The sequence below is a fragment of the Rhinolophus sinicus genome, chromosome X (genome assembly GCF_036562045.2).
Source record: "Rhinolophus sinicus isolate RSC01 chromosome X, ASM3656204v1, whole genome shotgun sequence".
NCBI lineage: Eukaryota > Metazoa > Chordata > Mammalia > Chiroptera > Rhinolophidae > Rhinolophus > Rhinolophus sinicus.
The window spans coordinates 111,899,921-111,925,012 of NC_133768.1; the positions used below are offsets into that span (position 1 = coordinate 111,899,921).

At 40.5% G+C, this 25,092-nt stretch overlaps 1 protein-coding gene and 1 pseudogene across 7 annotated transcripts in view; one reads left to right on the plus strand and one right to left on the minus strand.

Moving 5' to 3' along the window:
- GAB3 (GRB2 associated binding protein 3) overlaps positions 1-14,181 on the minus strand; it is an 81,480-nt gene extending 67,299 nt beyond the window's left edge. For 2 of the 6 annotated variants that reach the window (XM_074323758.1, XM_074323754.1), the window contains exon 1: positions 13,854-14,179. In XM_074323758.1, coding sequence (XP_074179859.1) covers positions 13,854-13,925 — 72 coding nt within the window. In that variant the 5' untranslated portion in view covers positions 13,926-14,179. Of the gene's footprint in view, positions 1-13,853 lie in introns of all 6 variants that reach the window. The other 4 variants (XM_074323756.1, XM_019716066.2, XM_074323757.1 and 1 more) reach the window with 3 other exon arrangements.
- Positions 14,182-20,036: 5,855 nt separating this feature from the next.
- On the plus strand, positions 20,037-20,283 carry LOC109437110 (translation machinery-associated protein 7; annotated as a pseudogene). Its single transcript, XR_002136199.2, has one exon. The product of XR_002136199.2 is annotated as a translation machinery-associated protein 7 (transcript).
- Positions 20,284-25,092: the final 4,809 nt, after the last annotated feature.

Genomic DNA, 25,092 nt, shown 5'->3' on the forward strand with positions numbered 1-25,092 from the left:
GTGGCTCAGGCAGTTAGAGCTCCATGCTCCTAACTCCGAAGGCTGCCGGTTCGATTCCCACATGGGCCAGTGGGCTCTCAACACAAGGTTACCAGTTCAACTCCTCGAGTCCCGCAAGGGATGGTGGGCTCCGCCCCCTACAACTAAGGTTGAACACGGCACCTTGAGCTGAGCTGCGCCCTCCACAACTAAGACTGAAAGGACAACAACTTGAAGCTGAACGGCATCCTCCACAACTAAGATTGAAAGGACAACAACTTGACTTGGAAAAAAAGTCCTGGAAATACACACTGTTCCCCAATAAAGTCCTGTTCCCCTTCCCCAATAAAATCTTTAAAAAAAAAAAAAAAAGAAAGAAAAGAAAAGGAGAAATACAACGGCATAGGGAGATAGAAAGATGTAGCAGATTTCCCATGTGTGACCCCTTGACTTACCCATCTCCACTATACCACTATATCTCCTGAAAGAGTATTTTAGGGAGGTCAGGTGATAAATGAAGTTTTAGGCTAATTCCATCTCAGAGAGGGCCCCAAGGGTCTATGGCCATTTCTTTGGTTCTTAAATGTGTAACTAGAACAGACGTCCCTGGCAACTGATCAAATCCCCACATCAGCCTTCTGGCCTGTGGAGTGATAGCTGTGACAGTAGGAAGGGCAAAAGTCACTGGAACTCCCCACACTCACTACCAGAAGAGTAATTCAAAAGCACGCTTGGGGGAATTGCAGAGATTAGCCACCATCAAAGACTTGAACGTGATTCCTATCACATCCCCATTGGACATGCCTGTTTGGCCTGTGAAGAAGCTGGATGGATCTTGGAGAATACATTATCATAAATTTAATCCAGTGTTGATGCTAACTGCAGTTGCTCTTCTAGACACAGTCCCTTCACGAGATCAAATCAACATAGCCCTGGCATCTAGTATGCAGCTATTGATTTGGCAAATGCTTTTATGTCTACAGCAACTTGTAAGAATCAGCAGAAACAGTTTACTTTCAACTGGCAGTCCCAATAGTACATTTTTATGATCTTGCCTCAGGACTATGAAAAGTCTGCTGCTCTCTGCCATAATCTAGTCTGCAGAGACAGTGATTGCCTTGTCAACTCATGGAACATCATACTGGTCTACTACATAATGCTTATTAGACCTGTTGAGCATAAAGTTTGCTTAGTGAGGCAATGCATTTGAGCAAATATGAAGTTAACTCTTTAAGTCTCAGGGACCCGGTCCCTAAGTGAAGTTTCTAGGGCCACAGTGATTTGGAGCATGCTTTCCCCTCAAATGTAGAACAGAAGTTGCTGTACTTTTCATTAGTAGACAAGGTCATTAAGACAGTTACTATAACTGTGTCCCACATGTTCAAGAAGGTAGAGGAAAGCATGGGCATAATAAGGAGAGACATGAAAGATAAAAAGACACAAACTGAACTTCTAGTAATGAAAATTATAAGGTCTGAGATAAAAAAAAAAATACACCACATGGAATTAACAACAGATTAGACACTGCAGAAAAAATACCAGTGAACTTGAAAAACCAAGCAATAGAGCATCCACAATGATACTCTGAGAAAAAAATACCGAAAAAAAAAAGAGCACAGCATCAGTGAGCTGTGGAACAACTTTAAGCAACCTACCGTGTTTCCCCGAGAACAAGACCCAGGTGGACAATGAGCTCTAATGCGTCTTTTGGAGCAAAAATCAATATAAGACCCCGTCTTATTTTACTATAATATAATACCGGGTATAATATAATACAATATGATATAATATAATACCGGGTCTTATATTAATTTTTGCTCCAAAAGATGCATTAGAGCTGATTGTCTGGCTAGGTCTTATTTTTGGGGAAATAGTGTAATTATAGGTGTAATTGGTGCCTCCAAATTCAAGTGAGGGATAGGGAAGAGAAAAATATTAAGATATAACTATAACCAAGAAATAACTACAGACCCACAGATCCAAGAAGTTCAATGAACCTCAAGTACAAGAAACATGAAGAAAATGACACCAAGGCGCATCATAATCAAATTACTTAAAACCAATAATAACAGCAGCTAGAAAAAAACAGTATGTATAAAGGAACGATGCACGTGAGAAAACAGTGAAGCAACATCTTTAAAATGCTTAAAGGACCAAAAAAAAAAAAAAAAAAATCAAGCAAAAATTCTTTACCCAGTGAAAACATCTTTCAAAAATGGAGGCAAAGGTGGCTGGATGGCTCAGTTAGTTAGAGCGCAAGCTCTGAACAGGGTTGCCAGTTCGATTTCCACATGGGCGAGTGAGCTGCGCCCTCCACAACTAGATTGAAGGACAACTTAGAGCTGATGGGCCCTGGAGAAACACACTGTTCCCCAATAAAAACTAAAAAAAAAAAAAAAGGCAGGAAAATATTTTTTTCCAGACATAAAAAAAGCTGAAAGAATTCATCACCAGCAAACCTACAAAACAGGAAAATGATTCCAGATGGGAGCATGGATACACAGAAAGAAATCAACAGTACTACAAACTAGTAGTCACAAAATAGTCACAGGAATGTGAAATACAGTATAGGGAGTATAATCAATAATATTGTAAAAATTATGTAGGGTGCCAGATGGGCACTGGACTTACTGGAGTGATCACTTCATAGATTGTGTAGATGCCTGACCACTGCACTGTACACCTGAAGCTGATGTAGAATAATATTGAATGTCAACTATAATTGCACAGACACACCACACACACACACACACACACACACACACACACACACACACACAGAGGTCTGACAATTAAGTTCACAATCTCATCCTAGAAAAAGTGCTACATACCTCATTGCTGAATATCACCTCGGTCACGTTCAAAGTACTCCCCTTGGGAAGCTATGCACCGACGCCAGTGCCTAGTCCACCCTTCAAACCAATTTTGGAACTCTTTTTCTGGAATGGCCATCAGAGCTGTCTTCATATTACCCTTGATGTCCTGAATGTCATCAAAATGTCTTCCTTTCGATATTTCCTTTATCTTCAGGTAAAGAAAGACATCATTGGGGGCCATATCAGGTGAGTGGGGAGGGTGTTCCAATACAGTTATTTGTTTCCTGGCTAAAACCTCCCTCACAGACAGTGCCATGTGAGCTGGTACATTGTCGTGATGCAAGAGTCATGGGCTGGGGCCGGCCTGGTGGCTCAGGCGGTTAGAGCTCTGTGCTCCTGACTCCAAAGGCTGCTGGTTTGATTCCCACATGGGCCAGTGTGCTCTCAACCACAAGGTTGCCAGTTCAATTCCTCGAGTCCCACAAAGGATGGTGGGCAGCGCCCCCTGCAACTAAGATTGAACACGGCACCTTGAGCTGAGCTGCCGCTGAGCTCCCGGATGGCTCAGTTAGTTGGAGTGGGGGCTGTCAACCACAAGGTTGCCAGTTCGACTCCCGCAAGGGATGGTGGGCTGTGCCCCCTGCAACTAGCAATGGCAACTGGACCTGGAGCTGAGCTGTGCCCTCCACAACTAAGACTGAAAGGACAACTTGACTTGGAAAAAAGTCCTGGAAGTACACACTATTCCCCAATTAAAAAAAAAAGTCCTGTTACCCTTCCCCCCCAAAAAAAAAAATCATCACTGAAAATAATTAAAAAAAAAAAAAAAAAAAGATTCATGGGCTATTGGCGAAAGGTTCAGATTATCTAACTTTTTCATGCAGCCTTTTCAGCACTTCCAAATAGTAAACTTGGTTAACTATCCAGTTGGTACAAATTCATAATGAATAATCCCTCTGATATCAAAAAAGGCTAGCAACATCATTGCAACAAGTTCGCAAACTTAATCATCAGGCCTCGTGTGTGTGTGTGTGTGTGTGTGTGTGTGTGTGTGTGTGTGTGTATATTCACGGGATGTAAAGTACAGCATAGGGAATATAATATAGTCAATGGTATTATAACAGCTATGTATGATGTCAGAGGGGTAGTAGACTGGGGGAGTGACCACTTTGTGAGGGGTGTAAATGTCCAATCATTATGTTGTTTTGTACACCTGAAACTAATGTAAAAAATTTTAATTTAATTTAAAAAAAAGAAATGAGTAGTAGATATGGTCAATACATGGATAAATATAAAACACATTTTTCCTACTTCTAAAGTCTTTTTAAAAGATAATTGAGTGCTTAAAGCAAAAAATAACACGGCAGTGTAAGGTTTATAACATGTAGAAGTAAAATGTATGAAACAGTAGCACAAAATCTGAGCAAGGGTAAATGGAAGCATACTCATGTAAGTCTTACACTACATGTGAAGTGATATATTACTTTAAGGTAGACTATAATCAGTTAAAGATATACACTAAACCTCTAAAGCAACCACTATAAAAGAACACAAAAAGGTATAGTCAATAAAGAAGATAAAATGAAATCATAAAAATTAAACTAAAACAAACCATAAAAGAGGAAATATAAGGGGTGATCAGTTAGTTCAGTTAGTTAGAGCGTGGTGCTAATAACACCAAGGTTGCTGGTTCGATCCCCGCATGGGCCACTGTGAGCTGCGCCCTCCTTAAAAAAAAAAAAAAAAGAGGAAATATGAAAGAAATAATAAGTGAGACAACCAGCAAGACAGTATACTGAAAATGCAAAAAGAAGACCTAAAGTTGAAGGTCATTCAGACATTGCGAAAGAAGCTCTGGTAAGCAGGCCCCATCCCAAATAGAAAACAAAAGACAAAAGAGCAACATCTTCAAGATGCTGACTGAAAAAAAAAGTCAACCCAGAATTCCATGCCCAGTGGAGGGAAAAAAATTAAAATGAAGGATAATAGATATTCTCAAACAACTAAGAGAATTCATTGCCAGCAGATATAAACCACTTACAATGTTAAAGGCAGTTCTTTAGGCAGAGGGAATTTGACACCAGACAGAAACTTGAACCTACACAAAGAAATAAAGAATGCTAGAAATAGAATAAAAGGTAACAAATTTGATTTTTTTCTCCCTATTTTTAATTGCTTGTAAAGATAACTGATTATCTAAAGCAAAATTAGTAGCAATGTAGCATATGTAAAAGTAAAATACATGACAACAATAGCACAAAAAATATAAGAACACAATTGGGAATATAGCATTACAAGGTCCTCATGTTACTCATGAAGTGGTATAATATTATTTAAAGGAAGACTCAAATTAACTAAAGATGTATATTTTACACTACAGGGCAACTGCTAAAAATTTTAAAAAATTATCATTGTTAACAGTGGAGATAAAATGGAATAAAAAAGGCTCAATTAACCTGAGAAAGCAGAAACAGAACAAAAGAAACAATGAACAGATAGAAGAAATGGAAAACAGCTAGCAAGATGGTAGATTTTAGTGCAAACATTTCAGTAACCATATTGTATGTGAATGAACTAAATAAATACACCAATTAAAACAAAGACGGTAGGAATGCATCAAAAAGCAAGACCCAACTATATGCTATGTATAAGAATCTCACATTAAATATAAAGACATAGATAGGTTAGGAGTAAAAGAATGGAAAAAGATATACTATACAAACACACATCAAAAGAAAGCTGGGGAAGTTACATTTATATAAGAAAAAATAGACTTCAGAACAAGGAACAGCATCAGTTAAATACAAGCATTCAATAATGAAAAAGGGGTCCATTCTCCAAGAAAACATAATAATTATAAACGTGTTCAACTAACAACAGAGCATCAAACTACATGGAGCAAAAACAAATAGAACTGAAAGGAGAAATGGACAAACCCATAGCTATAGATGGAATCTTTCATACTCCTCTCAGTAATTAATAGTAAAAAGAAGCAGAAAAACAGTAAGGATATAGAACTGAATTAACACTATCAACACACCTGATGTAATTAGCATTTATAGAACACTCCACCCAACAAGACAATACACATTTTCTTTCAAGAGCACATGTAATATTGGCCAAATGAAACTACACTGTGGGCCATAATATAAAGTAAACAAATTTTAAAGAACAGAACTCATACAGAATTTGTTCTTAGACCATAATAGAATTTAACTAGAAATTACTCACATAAAGATATCTAGAAAATCCCGCAATATTTGGAAATCAAACAAAAAAACTTCTAAACAACCCTTGAATTAAAAAGGAAATCTCAGAGAGACATTAAAGAATATTTTGACCTGCACCGCATGCGGCCTCTCTTAGGCAGCTCATGGGGCATTGCAGGGCTGAGGGCACAGCAATTAGACAAGAAAAATAAATAAGAGACATCCAAATGGAAAAGAAGTAAAACTGCCATTATTTGCAGAAGACATGATACTATACTTAGAGAACATGAAAGATTCCACAAAAAAATTATTAGAACTGATAAATGAATTTAATAAAGTAGCAGTGCATTTTTGTGCATTTTTATACACCAAAAATGAACTACCAGAAAGAGAATTTAAGAAAACAATCCCACTTACAATTGCATCAGAAAAAATATTTAAAATATTTAGGAATACATTTAACCAAGGAAGTAAAAGAGCTGTACTCAGAAAATTATGACATAGAAGAGAGATATTAAAGATACAAATAAATGGAAACAAATACCGTGCTCATGAATAAGAAGAATTAATATAGTTAAAATGTCTACACTATTCAAAGCAATCTATAGATTCAATGCAATCCCTATCAAATTATCAATGGCATTTTTCACAGAACTAGAAGAAATAATCTTAAATTTATATGGAACCATAAAAGACCCTGAATAGCCATGGCGTCCTGAGAAAGAACAAAGCTGGAGGTATCACGCTAGCTAATATCAAACTATACTACAAAGCCATAGTAATCAAAACAGTGTGGTATTGGCATAAAAACAGACACATAGATCAATGGAACAGAATAGAGAGCCCAGTAATAAATCCATGCCTATATGATCATTTAATCTATGATAAAGGAAGCAAGAATTTACCCAATTGGGGTAAAGACCGTCTTTCAACAAATGGTGCTGGGAAAACTGGACAGATACATGCAAAAAATGAAACTGAACCACCTTCTTATGTCACATACAAGAATAAACTCAAAATGGATTAAAGACTTAGATGTAAGACCCGAAACCATAAAACTCCTAGAAGGAAACATGAGCAATAAATTCTTTGACAACGCTCTTAGTAATATTTTTTTGGATGTCTCCTCAGGCAAGGGAAGCAAAAGAAAAAAATAAACAAATGGGACTACATCAAACTAAAAAGTTTCTGCAAAGCAATGGAAACCATCAACTAAACAAAAAGACATCCTACTGAATAAGAGAAGATATTTGTCAATGATACATCTGATAAGGGCTTAATATCCAAAATCTATTTTAAAAATCTCATACAATTCAACATCAAAAAACAAACAATCCAATTTAAAAATGGGCAGAGGATCTGAACAGACATTTCTCCAAAGAGGACATACAGATGGCCTATAGACATGAAAAGATGCTCAATGTCACTAATCATCAAAGAAATACAAATAAAAGCCACAACGAGATACCACCTCACTCCTGTCAGAATGGCTATCATCAATCAATGAACAAACAAGTGTTGGTGAGGATGTGGAGAAAAGGGAACCCTTGTGCACTGCTAGTGGGATTGCAAATTGGTCCAGCCTCTTGGAAAACAGTTTGGAGATTCTTCAAAAAATTAAAAATAGAACTACCTTATGACCCAGTAATTCCTCCCCTGGGTATTTATCCAGAGAAATGCAAAACACTAATTCAAAAAAAAAAAAAAAATATATATATATATATATATATATATATATATATACACACACACACACTCCTATGTTTACTGCAGTGCTTTTCATAATAACCAAGATACGGAAACAACCAAAATACCCATCAATAGACAACTGGATAAAGAAATTGTGGTAAATTTATACAATGGAGTACTACTCTGCCATAAAAAATGAAATCTTACCATTTGCAACAACATGGATGGACCTAGAGGACATTATGCTAAGTGAAATAAGTCAGACTGAGAAGGACAAATACCACATGATCTCACTTATATGTGGACTCTAAAGAACAAAATAGATAAACAAACAAAACAGAAATATACTCATAGATACAGAGAACGAATTGATGGTTGCTAGATGGGATGGGTGCTGGGGGTTGGGGGAATGGGTTAGAAAGGTGAAGGGATTAGAAAGTACAAAATGGTCATGGGGATATGAAATACAGAATGGAGAATATAGTCAATAATGTTGTAAAAACTATGTATGGTGTCAGATGGGTACTAGACTTACTGAAGGCATCACTTCATAAATTATTTAAATGCCTAACTGCTAAGCTGTACACCTGAAACTAATACACAATAATATTGAATGTCAACTATTATATATGTATATATACACATACATATATGTACACACACATACATTACATTTATATATATATATTCATTCACGGGTTGTAAAGTACAGCATATGGAATATAGTCAATGGTATTGGAATAGCTATGTATGGAGTCAGATGGGTAGTAGACTTGTTAGGGTTATCGCTTTGTGAAAGGTGTAAATGTCTAATCACTATGTTGTTTTGTACACCTGAAACTAATAAAAAATAACTAAAAAATATTTTTCTTTCCCAAAAGTAAATAAATAAAAGAAGATGGCATTATGAAAAATGTTTTGAAATGAATGAAAATGAAAACACAATATATCAAATTTTGTGGGAACACCCAAAGCAGTTCTTAGAGGGAAGTTTGTAGTATTAAATGCTTACGTGGGAAAATAAGAAAGATCTCAAATCAGTAATTTAAGCTTCTACTTTAAGAAACAGAATTGAATAGATAAAATGTATCCCAAAGCCATCAGAAGAAAGTAAATAGTAAAGATAAGAGGATACATAAATAAAATTGAAAGCAGAAAAAGAGAAGATCATTGAAAACAAAGTCTGGTTCTTAGAAAATATCTGTAAAATTGATAAAACTCTAGCCACATTAATCAGGAAAAAAATAGAGAAGAAATAAACTACGATATAATAAATGAAAGAAGAGGCATCACTACAGATACTACAGACATTAAAAGGATAATAAGGGAATATAATACCATGTTTCCCCGAAAATAAGACGTAACCGGAAAATAAGCCCTAGCATGATTTTTCAGGATGACATCCCCTGAACATAAGCCCTAATGTGTCTTTCGGAGCAAAAATTAATAGAAGTCCTGGTCATCTTTTCAGGGAAACACGGTAAAAAATTGTATGCCAATAAATTCAAGAACTTAGATAAAATAGAGAAAATCCTTGAAAAACATAAACTACCAAAGCTCATTCAAAAAGCTATGAATAGGATCAAATATATGGTGATGGAAGGAGAACTGACTCTGGGTGGTGAACACACAATGGGATTTATAGATGATGTAATACAGAATTGTACATCTGAAATCTATGTAATTTTACTAAAAATTGTCACCCCAATAAATTTAAAAAATAAATTTTTAAAAAAAGAAAAGAAAAAAAAGCTATGAATAACCTGAACAGCCTTCTGTCTGTTAAAGAAATAGAATTTGTAGTTGATAACTGTCCCACAGAGAAACGTCCAGGTCCAGATGATTTCAGTGGTGAATTTTACCAAACATTTAAGGAAGAAGAAATACCAATTCTGCACAATATCTTTCAGAAAATAGAAGAGATGGGAACACTTCCTTATTAATTTTATGAGGCCAGCATTATGCTAATATCAAAACCAGACAAAACACAAAAAAGGACTACAGACCAATATACTTCATGAACAAAGATACAAATATCCTCAGCTAAATATTTGCAAATTAAATCCAGCAATATATGCAAAGGATAATATATCACAACCAAGTGAAGATTATCCTAGCAGTTCAAGGCTAATTCAACATGCAAAAATCAATCAGAATAATTCACCATAGTAACAGACAAAAAAAAAGAATAACCATATTATTATTTTTATAGGTGTAGGAAAGATATTTAACAAAATTCAATCCATGATTAAAAATCTCAGCAAACTAGCAATACAAGGGAACTTGGTCAACTTGATAAAAGGCAACTACAAAAATCCTACAGCAAACATATTTAAAAGGTGAAACGACTGGAAGCTTTCCCCCTAAAATCGGGATAAAGTCAAGGATGTCTGCTCTCATCATTTGTATGTAACATAGACAGTACCACTGGTTTTAACTATACACAAGGCTACCAGAATTAATGAATGAGCTTAGCAAGGTTGCAGAATACAAGGTAAATATACAAAACTCAATTGAGAAACTAATTCTAAAACTGATATGAAAAGGCAAATGACTTAGAATAGTCAAAACTGTAAAGTAAAACAAAGTTGGAGGGCTAAAACTGCCTGATTTCAAGATTTGTTATAAAGCTATTGTCATCAGACAGCGTGGTGTTTGCCTAAAGATGAATGAAGAGATGGATGGAACAGACTAGAGAACACAGACATAGACCTACATTATTACTATGATCAACTGATTTTTTAAACAAAGTTGCAAAAGTAACTCAATGGAGTAAACAGTCTATTCAATAAATGGTACTAGAACAAATGGAATCGGTTTGCAAGAAAATCAACCACAACATAAACGTCACACCTTTTACAAAATTTAACTCAAATGATCATTGACCTAAATATAAAATGTAAAATTATAACTTTTAGGGAAAATAACATAGGAAAAAAATCTTCAGGATCTAGGACTAAGCTTAAGAGTTCTTAGATTTGACACTAAAAGCATGATCCATAAAAGAAAATTTGATAAATATGACTTAATCAAAAAATTAAATATTTGTTCTACAAAAGATACTGTAAAGGGAATGAAAAAGCAAACTATAGACTAATAGAAAATATTTGCAAATTATATATCTAACAAAGAACTTGTATGCAAAGATAAAAACAGTACCTGGCTCTCAGTCTTGCTTTGAAGACTAAATAGGATAATAAAGTCTGTAGCATGGTGCTTGGCACATACAACCATTCAATAAATTTTGATTATAATTTTAGTATCATTGTTGTTACATCATTCTTTAAAATTGAGAAAATAAAACAAGACATATGTTCACCAATAGATAAATTGTTAAATTATGTTACATCTATTGCAAGTAATATTAGCCAATGGTTTAAAAGAAGGAAGTATACCTACATGCACTAACCTGGAAAGATGTCCAGGATTGTTGTGAAAAAGAAAATTGCCAGACAATTTGTATAGTATGATCTCACTTGTGCAAAAATAAAATTATATTTTTTGTAGAAATTTTTCTAGGATGATACTCACCAAACTGCTAACAGTTATCCCTAGGGAGGGGAGGGGATTAAGGAGGGGTATACAGGAAGGGTAGGACATGGGGGGAAATTAAAGAGGATCTTACCATTTTTATTCTATTCCTAGATTGCTTGAATTTTTACAAGAATATATTCCTACATTATTTGTGAAACAAAAAATATAAAGGAAAAGAATCAACTATCTTTTAAAAGAGCATGATAAAAATAACTTTGTGATTGCCTTGGCTCATGGAGTCAAGAGGATGAAGCACAAGCTTACTTTGGACTGAAAGATTTACCTAAAAAGAGACTCCGCTCCCATTTGTAATTTAACAAACATTAACAGAGTCCTCCTGCTTGTTGGCCTGGCAGCGCAAAGAACTCAGTTATTGCCCTGGTTGTGCGACAAACTAGCTTTGTTATATTGTTACGAATTTTAGACTGTGGGGTTCTTGAGGACAGGGATCAAGTCTTTTTTTCTGTCTGTCTAGTCCGTGACACAGGGCCTGGTTCAGAGTTGGCGCTCAATTAAAGGGACAACAAAACAAGCTCTGAATTAAAGGTGGCTGTGAATAATAGTGAGGTCCATGTCCCGTTGAACCGGCACAGGATCGCCATCTAGTGGCAACAAGGGATTCTGCAGAAGTTGGAGAAGAGAAACCCGACTTTTTGAGGCTTCCAAGGACCCACCTTTCAACAAACAACATTGACAAAGACTATGACCCTAATGAGAAAAAGTTCCCAATCGTGGGCTAAAAGGTCAGAGTTTATGGCTTGGAGTGTTAATAAGGTGACATCTAGGTACTCTAGTGTCTTAAGTCTCCTCCATCACCAAACCACTCCACCATCACAATGCTCCAAACACCTATAAGCTGTGCAAAGTCCACACGTGCCACACACCCATTGCACCCAAAAAGAATGAAGCACACATAACAGAGATACACACTTATGCCTTCCCAAAGCTGATGAAATACTAATAAACTTTCCTAAGCCAGCCTGGTCGGGACAATACAACACAGGACTGGGGGGAAAAAAATCTTCCATCAACTTTGCTCTCCAGGTTGCCCATCTTTTTGAATCATCTACTGGGAAGTGAGTGCCACTCTGAAAACATCTCGTGAACTTTTAAAATGTCTCACATTCCAAAGGGCAACAAGGAAACCCACCTTGAGCTGGCCTTTTAAGTACCACTGTGACAAACCCTCACCTGCCCACGACGGTCACCGGGAGCAGGTTTTCTTCTCTTGCCTCCTTTGAGTACTAATGAGTCTTCAAAGCAGCTTCAGTGTTTGTTAGGGAAGCAGCTGCGTGATTCAGAGGCTGAGATATATCGGACCTTGTGGTTATGGACTTGGGGACTCAAAAAGAATGATGAAGGGACACAGTGGTAGTTAACCTAAAAAAAAATCTCCCTATGTATTTACATGCTAAGTAGAACAACATTCCTGTAAAATGTTGCTCAGCAAAACAAACAACAGAAAACTTCCCAAAGACTCTTAAGAGAGTGAGCCTGGGGAAAGGGCCCCTGAGCACCTATATGTTCAGGAAAGGCTGCTGTCGCACGCTCTGCAAGTATACATACATGCTTCAAGTTTTCTTCTAATCCCACCTCTTCCACTTCCACACAGTATGTGCCTCATAAATATGGGAACAAAAACAGTGGTGAAATTTGGCTGCAACGCGGACATCAGTTTGGGAGCATGCCATACAGAAGAGGTTTGTGGGTGGGCTGCTGTGGAGCAGAGCAGACAGGAGTGTTTACTGCTAGCACTCTGCGCTGGAGCTGCAGAGAAATTGGGAATTATGAACAAGATGGATCCATCAAGCTGCTCCCAGCCTAAAAAAAGCCAGAAGCCCTAATATCTATTTATATGCAACTCCCTGAGGGCTGAAGTGGTTCTTTGTAATGGATGAAGAACACTCAGCAGCAATCAAGTCTTGAAGCGGAATGTTTTTAAGACCTTACACTGAGGCGCTGATGGAGATAATGAACGTTTGAGCTGTGGGCAGTGCATTTAAAATGGTAATGGAATGTGTAGGAAGATGTGCTCTTCCGAGTGTCCCTCATTTCATACCAGCAAAAGCCCGTGGTTCCTGCTGGTAGTAGGAAAAAAAGTGAGGTGTCAGCAAAAGAAAAAACTGAAAAGGACAGCAAGAGAAACGAGTTACACTCTGTGGAAGGTTCCAGATAAGTGTCCGACGACAGCTACAGGAGAGAACACTCCTTACAGTCCAAAGGGAATGCAGGCCCCGTCCCGCTGTACTTCTCCCTACCCCCTTGCCCACTCTTCCTCGCTGGGCAATGGGACTCAGAGCCACTCCTGGCCAGAGACAGGGCACTCTTTCGAGCTATCTCCCTGACCGCTCCTGCACCGAGACTGGAGCCTGGGGCTTAGCCCCAAACTGCCTTCCTCCTCTAGGGTCAGCGGCGGTCCGGAGCCACCCGGCCCCTGCCTGGAGCTGGGCTCCTTAGAGACACTGGCTCGACGTGCGATTTCGCTTTCGTTCGATCGGCCTTGCCTGCAGCCCTGAGCGCTGGGAGCGGCTGCGTTTGGAGCGCCCAGAGCCCCTGGGCTCCCTGCGGCCACCCCGTGGGCAGGGACCCGAGGACCAGAGGGCGGGCGGGCGGCGCCCCTACTCACGTAGCGCTGCAGTTTCCTCTCTGGGGGCGACTTGACGAGCCAGCCGGTGCACACAGCGTCGCCCGCGCTCATCGTGGCCGCTGCCGCTTCCTCCAGCTGGGTCGACAGCCCGCGGCAGGAGGAAGTCTGGCCAGGGATATCGACGGGGCGGGCCTAGCGCTCGCCCGCCCAGCGACGCCCCGAGCGGCCGCCGCGACCCCCGCCTCCGGCCGCCGCGGCCCCCCGGGAGGGGTCGGGCGCCACCTCCCGCGGCGCGAGACACTGGGGGAAGCAGGCAGCAAAGTCCGGGGAAGCCCCTTCGAGCAAGCGCAGAGCCGAGTGGCCAGTAGCCCGGGCCACGAGAGAGCGCACGGAAAGAGCCCCGAGCTCTAAGGAGAGCGCAGTAGGGACTTGTCCTCCTTTGCCCTCACCCCCATCCGTGACTGGTCACGTCAAAAGGGCTGGTCCCAGAGCCTCAGGGCACCCCCGAGCTGAAACCTATTACTCCAACCTGCCCTGTATATAGTTAGGCAGGAAGAAAACCATTGACTCCTCCTTGACTTCCCTGTTCCACTTGATTGTTTGCAGAGTAATGGTTCTCAGGCCTCCGAAAAATTTGCAACCTCAAAATAGGCCTTTTGGGATGGTGATTTTAAGCTGATTACTGAGAAACAAGGGACTCAGAAAGAACCTTTTGACACCCCCCCCTTTCCTGCCTAAGGGATTCAGATGGAAAAACCTACTTTAAAAAGTATTCATTAAAACCCGAAGCGAAAAGTGTGGTCAATCTTTATATTCATCTCCAGGGAATAGTTGTTCCTCTTCTACTTCAGACACTATCTCCCTCAATATCCTATAACCTCTATCGCCTTTATTTGACATGTATAAGATAGAGTAGGAAGATTGGGAAAGTTTATATGGGGAGAGAGAGACAGAGACAGAGACAGAGACAGAGACAGAGAGAGACAGAGAGACACTACACTTTCAATAACAGGTCTGGAAAACATAATTGGTCTTTACAACTTCCTTCTACTACCCTCCCTGTCCTCCCTTTGCTCTCCAGCTAGGACCTCAGCTGGTCAGAATTCTCCACCTGGTGAAGGACCCAAAGCTTGATTCCCACCGAGTCTGAATCCTCAGTGGTCCTGCCTGGGCATAACAGTAGGACGTGCCCCAGAAGATCCTTTGGATTCAAGACATGTTCCTTCCAATCCTGTTGCTTAACAGCAACCCCATTTCCATTCGATAGTTAACATCAACCATCCAAGCCAGCTCAGTAGACCCGTGGTATGTCTGTTGTTTCAATGGCATAAAGAGCCCTAAGTGGCCAGATGGCAATTTCAACTTGCAATGTGACGGGACCAATGTTGTGGCTCTGGTGGAAGCAGTCCTACCTTGGGAACCAGCAGAGTTCAGAGCTGTGGGGATGGGACGAAACACCTTGAGAGTGGATTATTAGGTGTGATAGTGAGAAAAGTCACTTCTGCTTCCACCTTTTAATTCCCGGACCCATGAATTCTGGCTATGGAGAAACAGCACTATACAATGGTCACCAGTTCAAAGTATTTACCTCATCCTGCAAGACAGAACCTCCACCTTTCAGTGTATTGTCACCTGACTAATGCAGTAACTGACACCTCATTAGACTGGCCATTCCACTGTTACCATAGAACGAGAGGGACCTTGGTAAACATCACGGGAAGAAATTCCAGGACATACCAAAATATTAATACACGCAAACAAAACCAAGCAAGCCAAAGATTTATTAAAGAAAGGAAATAGCCCAGTACACTCTCAAGACAGTGCAAGAGTGGGAGGCCCCATGAAAAAAAGGGCAACTTCCCCAAAGAACAAAGAAATTTAGGATTATATTTGAATGAGGGTGTGAAATACTCGGGTGGCTTTGCAGAAATTCCCAGGGCAGTTTCTTGCAGTCGATGATCGCTCCTTCCCATCAGGAGGTGGGATTCCCAGGTAGGGATTGTCCTGGCGACACAGGGGGTGGAGATTTTTCCCTGCCTGCAATGCTAATAGTGTTGTAATCCATTACAATTAGCTGTAGCTGCACCTTTCCTTAGGAATGATCTCATCGCCTCTTTTCTTTGTTTCCCCTGACATCTTCCTTCCTTTCCTCCCCCCTATCTCCCCGGGACCCTGTTCTTTCTCCCTACAGTAATACCACCATCCTATCAGGCCAGGTGCTTCAGGGCAATGAGAAATGTGGTAAGACTAGTGCAGTCTCTCAGCAGGAGCACACTGGGGCTTGTCTTTTGTTTTATATCGATTTCCTTGGTTGGAAGCAGTGCTCTGTGAGATACTGTGAAAGTGAAGCAGGGGCAGTAGTTCTGTGGGTGGGAATGCTGGCAGAAACGTGGCTTACAATAAGTGTCTATTCAACAAGGACAAATTGCTGCCCCTTCCAGATAAATGTGCTCTGATTCTATCAATCTGCCACCAGGTGGCTGGTTGGTCCCCCTAGGGAATGCTACCTCATTGGGGGCTCAGTGTTGGTCTCTGCTTTGGGCAGGTTGAGTACATAGCAGTGGCAGTGGCAGTGGCTGTGACCATATCAACTGATGCCAGTCTCTGGGAGCTTCACCACTCATGATTAATTCCCTTAATCTTGCTCTCACACTGTAAAAAAAAAAAAAAATCCCTTCATTATACTCACCTCAGTTCAACCCATTGAGTCTACTGTTGGCTTCATTCTGAGACCTTGACCAATATGCGTAGCCATGGAGAACTCTCTATGAGCTTCCAGGTGTGAGTTCAAGGACATGGTGTCCTGCAGCAGTGTGCGCCACGACAATGTGAGCTACCTGCTTGAGCAACTTTGCTGTACCTTCCAGACCTGCTTGAGTCTGGTCTCAAATATTCCACTGGCAGAGGATGACTAGTTAGCACCCAATTTATCAGGGACAGCTGAAGTTACATGGTTCCTTGGTGCCCCATGGTCAGACATTCAGACCTTACCACAACCCAGGAGCAAGCCAGAAATGTTGATCCAAAGGAAAATACTTCTTTTGTGGTACAAGGCATGATTTGCTCCAAAACTCTAGGGGTCCACTGTATGTTTGTCCTATTGAGACTTGCCAAAGATGCCATGTAGCCTCCCGGTGTGGCAAAGGCTATATGCATGTTGGATCTGTGTGATGAAGGTCAAGTGTCCTGGACCTGCCGCAGAACCTTTCCTTGCCCTGGGTCCCACTGAAAACATGCAACTTTACAGATTACTTGCTGAATTCATTGCTGTGACACAATTACATGTAATATATATTGCCTACAGAATCTGAGGAGCCCCACCAAGTGCTGTGCCTCTTTCTGAGTGGTATGAGGTGCAGCAACTTGTTCAATACCCGATATGATCCAGACCATCTGAAAACATCATTGAGGGTCAGGCTCTTGACTTTTTGTGGGTTTTATCTCCAACCCTCTGTCATACATGTGTCTTAATAAGGCATCTATGCTACCTCTTGATCACCAGCTCCAGTAAGCATAATGTCTTCATTGTAGTGGACCAGCATGATGTGCACCCTGATTGTCACAATAATCAAGTTCCATTCACCCCCAGATTATGACAACAAGCCAGAGGATAGACATAGCCCTGAGATAAGGCACTAAAGTCAAGCTTCTGTTCCTGCCAGATGAAAGCAAACTGCTTCTGATAGTCTCTGCTGATTGGGATAGAGAAAAGAGCATCTGTCATACAAATTGCCACTTACCAGGTGCCAGGCACTGTGTTGATTTGCTCTAGGAAAACATTATCCAGAATGGCGGCTTCAATTTGAGTCACAATCTGATTAATTTTACATTTACTCATTATTCATCTCCAGGCCAACCAGGTAGTTAAATATGGATGTGATATGAGTAATCACTCCTGCATCCTTTGGAGTGTACTCTTCTCCCTTCCAGACGAACCCAAATTGCTTCTGCATGGTCATTCCTTCTAAGTTTCTAGGGAGAGATGACCTCTTTATATTACAATGTTCATTTTCCTTTCATCCAGCCCCTTCCCAGCTTCTTTGCACTCCAGCCTGGAGAGAGGAGATACATGAAATAGCAAGTGGTTTTTCAGCACCTGGATTCCTTTTGTGGCTTCGCCATTTATTCTTTATTTAAAATAGATTTGGTTTGGCAGTTCATTAAGTACTGAAAATCTTTTAACTAGGAGGATTTGTGAAAGTAAATGTCCACTATTATAGAAGAGACTCTATTTTAGTTATGTTATGATGGGCAAAGTGGCCGTACATCTAAATTATTCTCTGTGAAAAGAGAGACAATTTGAAAAGAAAATGCCTCTCAATTTCTGAATAAGGGACAGACATGGGGAGATAACTATACATGTATGTGAAAGGCCAATAATGAGGGAAGAGGGCTGTGTCTTCCTATATTCCCCACCTCCCACGTGTCTCTTGTTCTAATAATCTATGAAGCACATTAATTAAAAGCCTCAACTGCCACAGTACAATTTCGGATAAAGAAACTCTTTTTTTCCTATATGGACATCTATAAAGTACTTCTCTGAGAATGAAAGCAACCTAATTTCCACCTGAAATATGAAATTTGACTTTCTTATTGCCAATTTGAGTGTGTTATCAATAGTCTTCTACGTGTCTTACGAAAAATTCTGACGTCATATCCATTATTATTATATTTAAAACTATGGCTTTTTCAGGGTGGATTTGCCACCAGAACACAGGTGTCGTGAAAACCACCACTAAATCCAAGCCAAAATGGGAAAGAAAAGACTCGAATCAACTTTGTCGTCATTGGACATGTAGGTTTGGGCAAATCCACCACTTCTGGCCATCTGATCTACAAGTGTGGTGGGGTTGACGAAAGAACCATGGAAAATTGGAGAAGGAGGCTGCTGAGATGGGAAAGGGTCTCTAAGTGTGCCTGGGCCTTGGATCAACCAAAAGCTGGACACGAGCATGGATGGTGTCGTGCGGGGGACCCTGCTCGCTGCGCCATTTGTCGTGCGGGGCGGCCTGTGGGGTCTCTGCTCCCGCTCCCCACATAAGAACGCAGGATATGGTGAGGCCAAAAAGGAACACCCACGGAGCCATAGGTAGGGGAGTCATACTACTATATTCTCTCTGGCAGCACTATACTCTCACTGGAGGCTGGATCCACACTGTCCGCAAACCGCCATCCACGCTTGCCAGCCTAGCCGCCATCTTCTTGCTAGTTCCCATTCTTTCTCTCTCTCTGCTAGCGTAGCCACAGCAGTTATATTAGTGGCCAATGGCTCACTGGTTACAGCTGACGGCCAACTAGCCACAGCTGATGGCCATGCAATCACAGTTGGCCATTTACTACCTGAGCCAGCACCTGTCTATGTGAGGCTGAGAGCCTGGAAACTACTTTCTGGGGCTCTGCCCCCACAGATGGCATCACTACTGATATCTCTGTGGAAATTCGAGAACAGCAAGTATTATGTGACCATCATGGATGCCCCAGGACACAGAGACTTTTTCAAAAGACAATTACAGTCACATCTCAGGCTGACTGTGCTGTCCCAACTGTTGCTGCTGGTGTTGGTGAATGTGAAGCAGGAATCTCCCAGAATGGGGAGACCTGTGAGCATGCCCTCTGGCTTACACACTGGGTGTGAAACAACTAACTGTTGGTGTTAACAAAATGGATTCCACTGAGCCGCCTTTCAGCCAGAAGAGATGCGAGGAAATCATTAAGGCAGTCAGCACCTACATTAAGTAAATTGGCTACAGTCCTGACACAGCAGCATTTGTGCCAATTTCTGGTTGGAATGGTGACAACGTGCTGGAGCCAAGTGCTTACATGCCTTGGTTCAAGGGGTGGGAAGTCACCGATAAAGATGGCAATGCCAGTGGAGCCACGCTGCTTGAAGCTCTGGATTGCATCTTGTCACCAACTTATCCAGCTAACAAGCCTTTGCACCTGCCCCTCCAGGATGTACACAAAATTGGTGGTACTGGTCCTATCCCTGTGGACCCAGTGGAGACTGGTGTTCTCAGACCCGGCATGGTGGTCACATTTGCTCCAGTCAGTGTTACAACTGAAGTAAAGTCTGTTGAAATGCACCATGAAGCTATGAGTGAAGCTCTTTCTGGGGACAATGTGGGCTTCAATGTCAAGAATGTGTCTGTCAAAGATGTTCGTTGTGGCAATGTGGCTGGTGACAGCAAAAATTACCCACTAGGGCAAGGGGCAGCACGTACCATGTCCGGCCACAAACGTGGCAAGAAGAAGCTCCTGAAGCAGCCCAAGAAGCAGGCCAAGGAGATGGACTACGAAGATAAAGCATTCAAGCAGAAGCAGAAAGAGGAGAAGAAACTCGAGGAGCTAAAAGCAGGCCACAGGGAAGGGCCCCCCGGCCACAGGTGGAATTAAGAAATCTGGCAAAAAGTGAGCTGTTCCTTGTGCCTGGGGCAATGGTGATCCTTAATTCCATTCCTGTTTTAACATCTGGATTCCCTGCCATAACACCTGTTGCCACTTGTAGCTAGAATGCAGTGTTGTCTTGGAGCCTGTTGTACATTTAAGAATAAACTTTTGTAAAAAAAAAAAAAAATAATAATCATGCATTGGCTCAACTCTTTAGTTCTTCTCACTCAGCTGTTTCAACCTTAGCTGTGAGGTCAGAGGAAACCCAACCCAGAATCCTAAGTGTTTTCTTCAGTCTTTGTTCTATCCCAAATTCTGTACTTCCTGGAATTAAACCAAGTCATTTGGAAAAAAAAAAATGACTCACCAATGGCAGCAGCTGGATTCACAGCTCAGGTGATTATCCTGAAGCATCCAGACCAAATCAGTGCTGGATACGCACCTGTGCTTGATTGTCACACAGCTCACATTGCTTGCAAATTTGCTGAGCTGAAGGAAAAGATTGATTGCCGTTCTGGGAAAAAGCTGGAAGATGGCCCGAAGTTTTTGAAATCTGGTGATTCTTCCATCGTTGATATGATTTCTGGCAAGCCCGTGTGTGTTGAGAGCTTCTCTGACCGTCCTCCTCTGGGCCGTTTTGCTGTTTGTGGCATGAGACAGACAGTTGCTGTGGGTGTCATCAAAGCAGCTGGAGCTGGCAAGGTCACCAAGTCTGCCCAGAAAGCTCAGAAGGCTAAATGAGTAGCTTTTATCCCTAATACCTGCCACTCCAGTCTTAATTGGTAGTGGAAGAATGGTCTCAGAACAGTTTGTCTCAATTGGCCACTTAGGTTTAATGGTAAAAAACAAGTTAATGATTACAATACATTGTAAAACCTTCAGAAGGAAAGGAGAATGTTTTGTAGACCATTTGGGTTTTTTTCTTTTTGTGCTTCAGTTTTTAAGTTATTAGTTTTTAATGGAAACAACTTGACCAAAAATCTGTCACAGCATTTTGAGACCCATTGAAAGAAAATTTAATGAGAAAAAATAGCATGAAATGTTTTCACAAGTCCAAATCAAACACTTCTCAACTCATTCTATGAGGACAATATTACTCTGATACCAAAATCAGAAAAAGACAGTAAAAAGAAAGAAGGAAAACTACAGACCAATATGCCTCATGAATGCAGACATAAAAATCCTCAGCAAAATACTAGTGAGTAGAATTCATAGATACATTAAAAAAAATTATACACCACGACCAGTTGAGGTTTATCCCAGAGCGCCAAAGCTCATTCAATGTATGAAAATCAATCGATGCAATCCACCACATTAACAAGCAAAAGAAGAAAAGTTATATAATTATATCAATTGATGCAGAACAAGCATTTGACAAAACCCAACACCAATTCATGACAAAAACTCTCAAAAAACTAGGAATAGAGGGGGAACATCTATAGAAGACATATGACTAACATCATACTTAATGGTGAAAAACTGGACACTTTCCCCCTAAGATTGGGAACAAGGAAAGGATATCCACTGTTTCTACTGTTATTCAACATAGTATTAGAATTTCTAGCCAGTGCACTATTTAAAAAAAAAAAAGGAAAGAAAAGAAACAAAAGTCACACAGATTGGGGAGGAAGAAATAAAACTGTCTCAATTTGCAGATGATATAATTGCCTTCATAGAAAATCCCAAGGAATCTACAGAAAAAAAAAATCCCATAACTAATAAATGATTTTTACAAAGCTGCAGGATATAAGATCAACATACAAATCTCTACACAATTTCAAGACTTATTATATAGCTACAGTAATCAAGACTGTGTGGTATTGGTAGAGGAATAGGAACATAGATGAATGAAATGGAACAGAGAACGCAGAAATAGACTCACATAAATTTGCCAAATTGGTTTTTGAAAAAGATACAAAAGCATTTCAGTGTAGGAAGGACAGTCTTTTCAATAAATGGTGTTAGAGCAATTGAACTTTCATAGGCAAAACAAAAAACAAAAAACGTTTAACCAAAACCTCACATCTTTTACAAAAATTAATTCTCAATAGATCATATATATGTGTAAAATGTAAAACTCTAAAAATTTTAGAAGACAACATAGGAGAAAATATTTGATACCTAGGACCTGGTGATGAGTTCTTAGACATGACACCAAAAGCACAAGCCATAAAAGAAAAAAATTGATAAATTGGACTTCATCAAAATTAAAACTTTTGCTCTACAAAATATTTTGTTAGAAGTATAGAAAGACAAGCTACAGGCTGGGAGAAAATGTTTGCAAGCCACATATCTGCCAAAGGACTCATATCAAAAATATATAAAGAACTCTCAAAACTCATTAGTAAAAAACCAAACACTATTAATCTAATTAGAAAATAGATAAACTATATGGGGAGTCATTTTGCTGAAGAGGATATAGAGACAGCAAATAAGCATATGGAAAAATGTTCAATATCATTAGCCATTAGGACAATGTATATTAAAACCACAATGAGATACCAGTACATACTTATCAGAATGGCTAAAATTAAAAACAAAAAAAGCAGAATCCTCACATCGATTTCATGCCCCATGGAAGGAAGGAATCATGGCAGAAAGGTCCAAGTGGAAACCCTTGGAGCTCCACCTTCCTACCAAAGTGTAAGTCAAAAGAAATATCACATACTTAGGGGAGAATGTCAAAAATTAGTTTCATTATCAAAGACTTGAAAAATGCAGGGAAGGAAATTCCTATCACATCCCCATTTAATTCACCAGTTTGGCCTGCACAGCAGTTAGTTAGGTCTTGGTGAATGTGGCAGTTTTGAACCAGGGCTCCAAAGGTCTTTGACACTCCTCGTGGAGAGGTGAGGTTGATGCCCCTTCCACTTGAACCTGGGTAGGCTTGTGACTGCTTCAACCATACAATACAGCAGACATGATGCTATGAGACTTCCAAGGACAAGTCACAAAAGGTTATGCAGTTTTATGCTTTCTCTGCCCTAACACTTGCTTTTGGAACCCTGAGACACCGAGTACAGAGTCTGACAACTCTGAGGCTGCCGTGCTGTAAGAAAGTCCAAGCCACATGGAAAGGCCACGTGTAGAAGGTGCCCCAATCCAGTGAAACCTGGTCTGCCTGCTGAATTCTCAGCACAACTGCAATCTGTCAGCATAACAAAATATTTGTTTAATGATACCAAGTTTTGGGATGGTTTGTTATTCCATTGATAGATGATGCTGAGGAATTCAAACAGGATACAGTGGGAATGTCTTCTCTCTGTTCCATAATGTCTGATGGCTCGGCTGAGATGACTCAAGGGCTGAGGGTGACTGGAGGGTTGGAGGCTATAATAGTCTGGAAGCTTCCTCACTCACATGCTTGTTGCCTGTGCTAGGATGCCTATTCTGGCTATTTCATATGAGTGGAATCATACAATATTTGTCCCTGTGTTTCTGGCTTATTTAATTTAGCATGATGTTTTCGAGGTTCCTCCATGCTGTAGCATGTATCAATACTTTTTTCCTTTTTATGGCTGAGTAATATTCCACTGCATCGATAGACCACATTTTGTTTCTCCATTCAACTGTAGATGAAGATTTGGGTTGTTTCTACCTTTTGATTACTGTGACTCATGCTGCTAGGAACATTCCTGTACAAGTCCCCGACATCATATTTGAGTCCCTGTTTTCAAATCTTTTGGGGTATATACACCTAGGAGTGGAATCGCTGAGCCATATGGAAACTCTGTTTAACATTCTGAGGAACTGCCAGACTGTTTTCCCCAGCAGCTGCACCGCTGATGGTGGGATGCTGCTACTCATGCCTGACTTTAAGACTTGGTTGGTCAAACAATGCCTAGTTTATGATGTGCAGCTCAGGTCATAAGACCACTTGTATTAGATGGTCAATCAGGAACTAAAGAAGTCAGGAACTTTTCTTCCCAGCAAATTGGTGTGTGTGTGTGTGTGTGTGTGTGTGTGTGTGTAGGTCTTAGTTTTATTTTTATCCCAATTCCAGAGGCCCAAGCTGTGATTTTCTAATCAAGTCATGGGAAAGGCTCTGTGTAGCATCCTAACAGGGAATGCCACGTCCAGAAAGAGGCCCACCAAGCATTGTGTTTCTTTTTTAGTGACAATAGGTTTGAGGTACAGCAAACTGCTTCTCTCTTCAGAGGGACCATCTCAATGTGCCTCAGCCTACTGGATACCTAGATGTGTTGGGTTCTTAAATTTTCCTGGGACCTATCTCTCATCCTGTGGTGAAATATTTGCTGCTTCTTAGCGTCAGGCCCAATCAACAAGTCATTAATGAAGCAGACCAGCATAATGTCTTGGGACACAGTGAGATGATAAAGTCAGTCCCTGGGGACTTAATTATGATAATGTACCAGAGAATTGAAGGGACAGTGCTGGGGAGGGCCTCCTTTTGACCTTTCTTTGTATACTTGTCTTCAGTCCTTGAGTCAGGAAGCCCCTGTGGGAATTCTTCTATCTGCCTATTGTGTTTATTCCAATTCTGCAATCAGGAACTGGGGAAAGAGCCACAGGGGTGCCCACAGCAACACAGACATAGATTAAGACTTCATTTCTGACTAGTGGACTACAGTGGCATTCTATGTCCCCAGGAGAAAGTGGGAGGAAGGTTTAAAATACAGTATACACTTGTAGTGTTATGGGGATCTGGCTTCCTCTTTACTTGAAGGCTCTGAGCCTGTGGACTGATTGGGTCTCGGAATTAGATGAGGGGCCATGATCTTCCATTGTGGTGATTCAAGGCAGGCTGCCATTCACCAGACCTAGAGATTCTGTTGTTGGTTGTATGGGTTATACAGATCATGGGCTACTATAGGTAGCCTACTAACAGGACACCATGATCAGTTAACCACTCCAAAAGGGAAGTAACCAT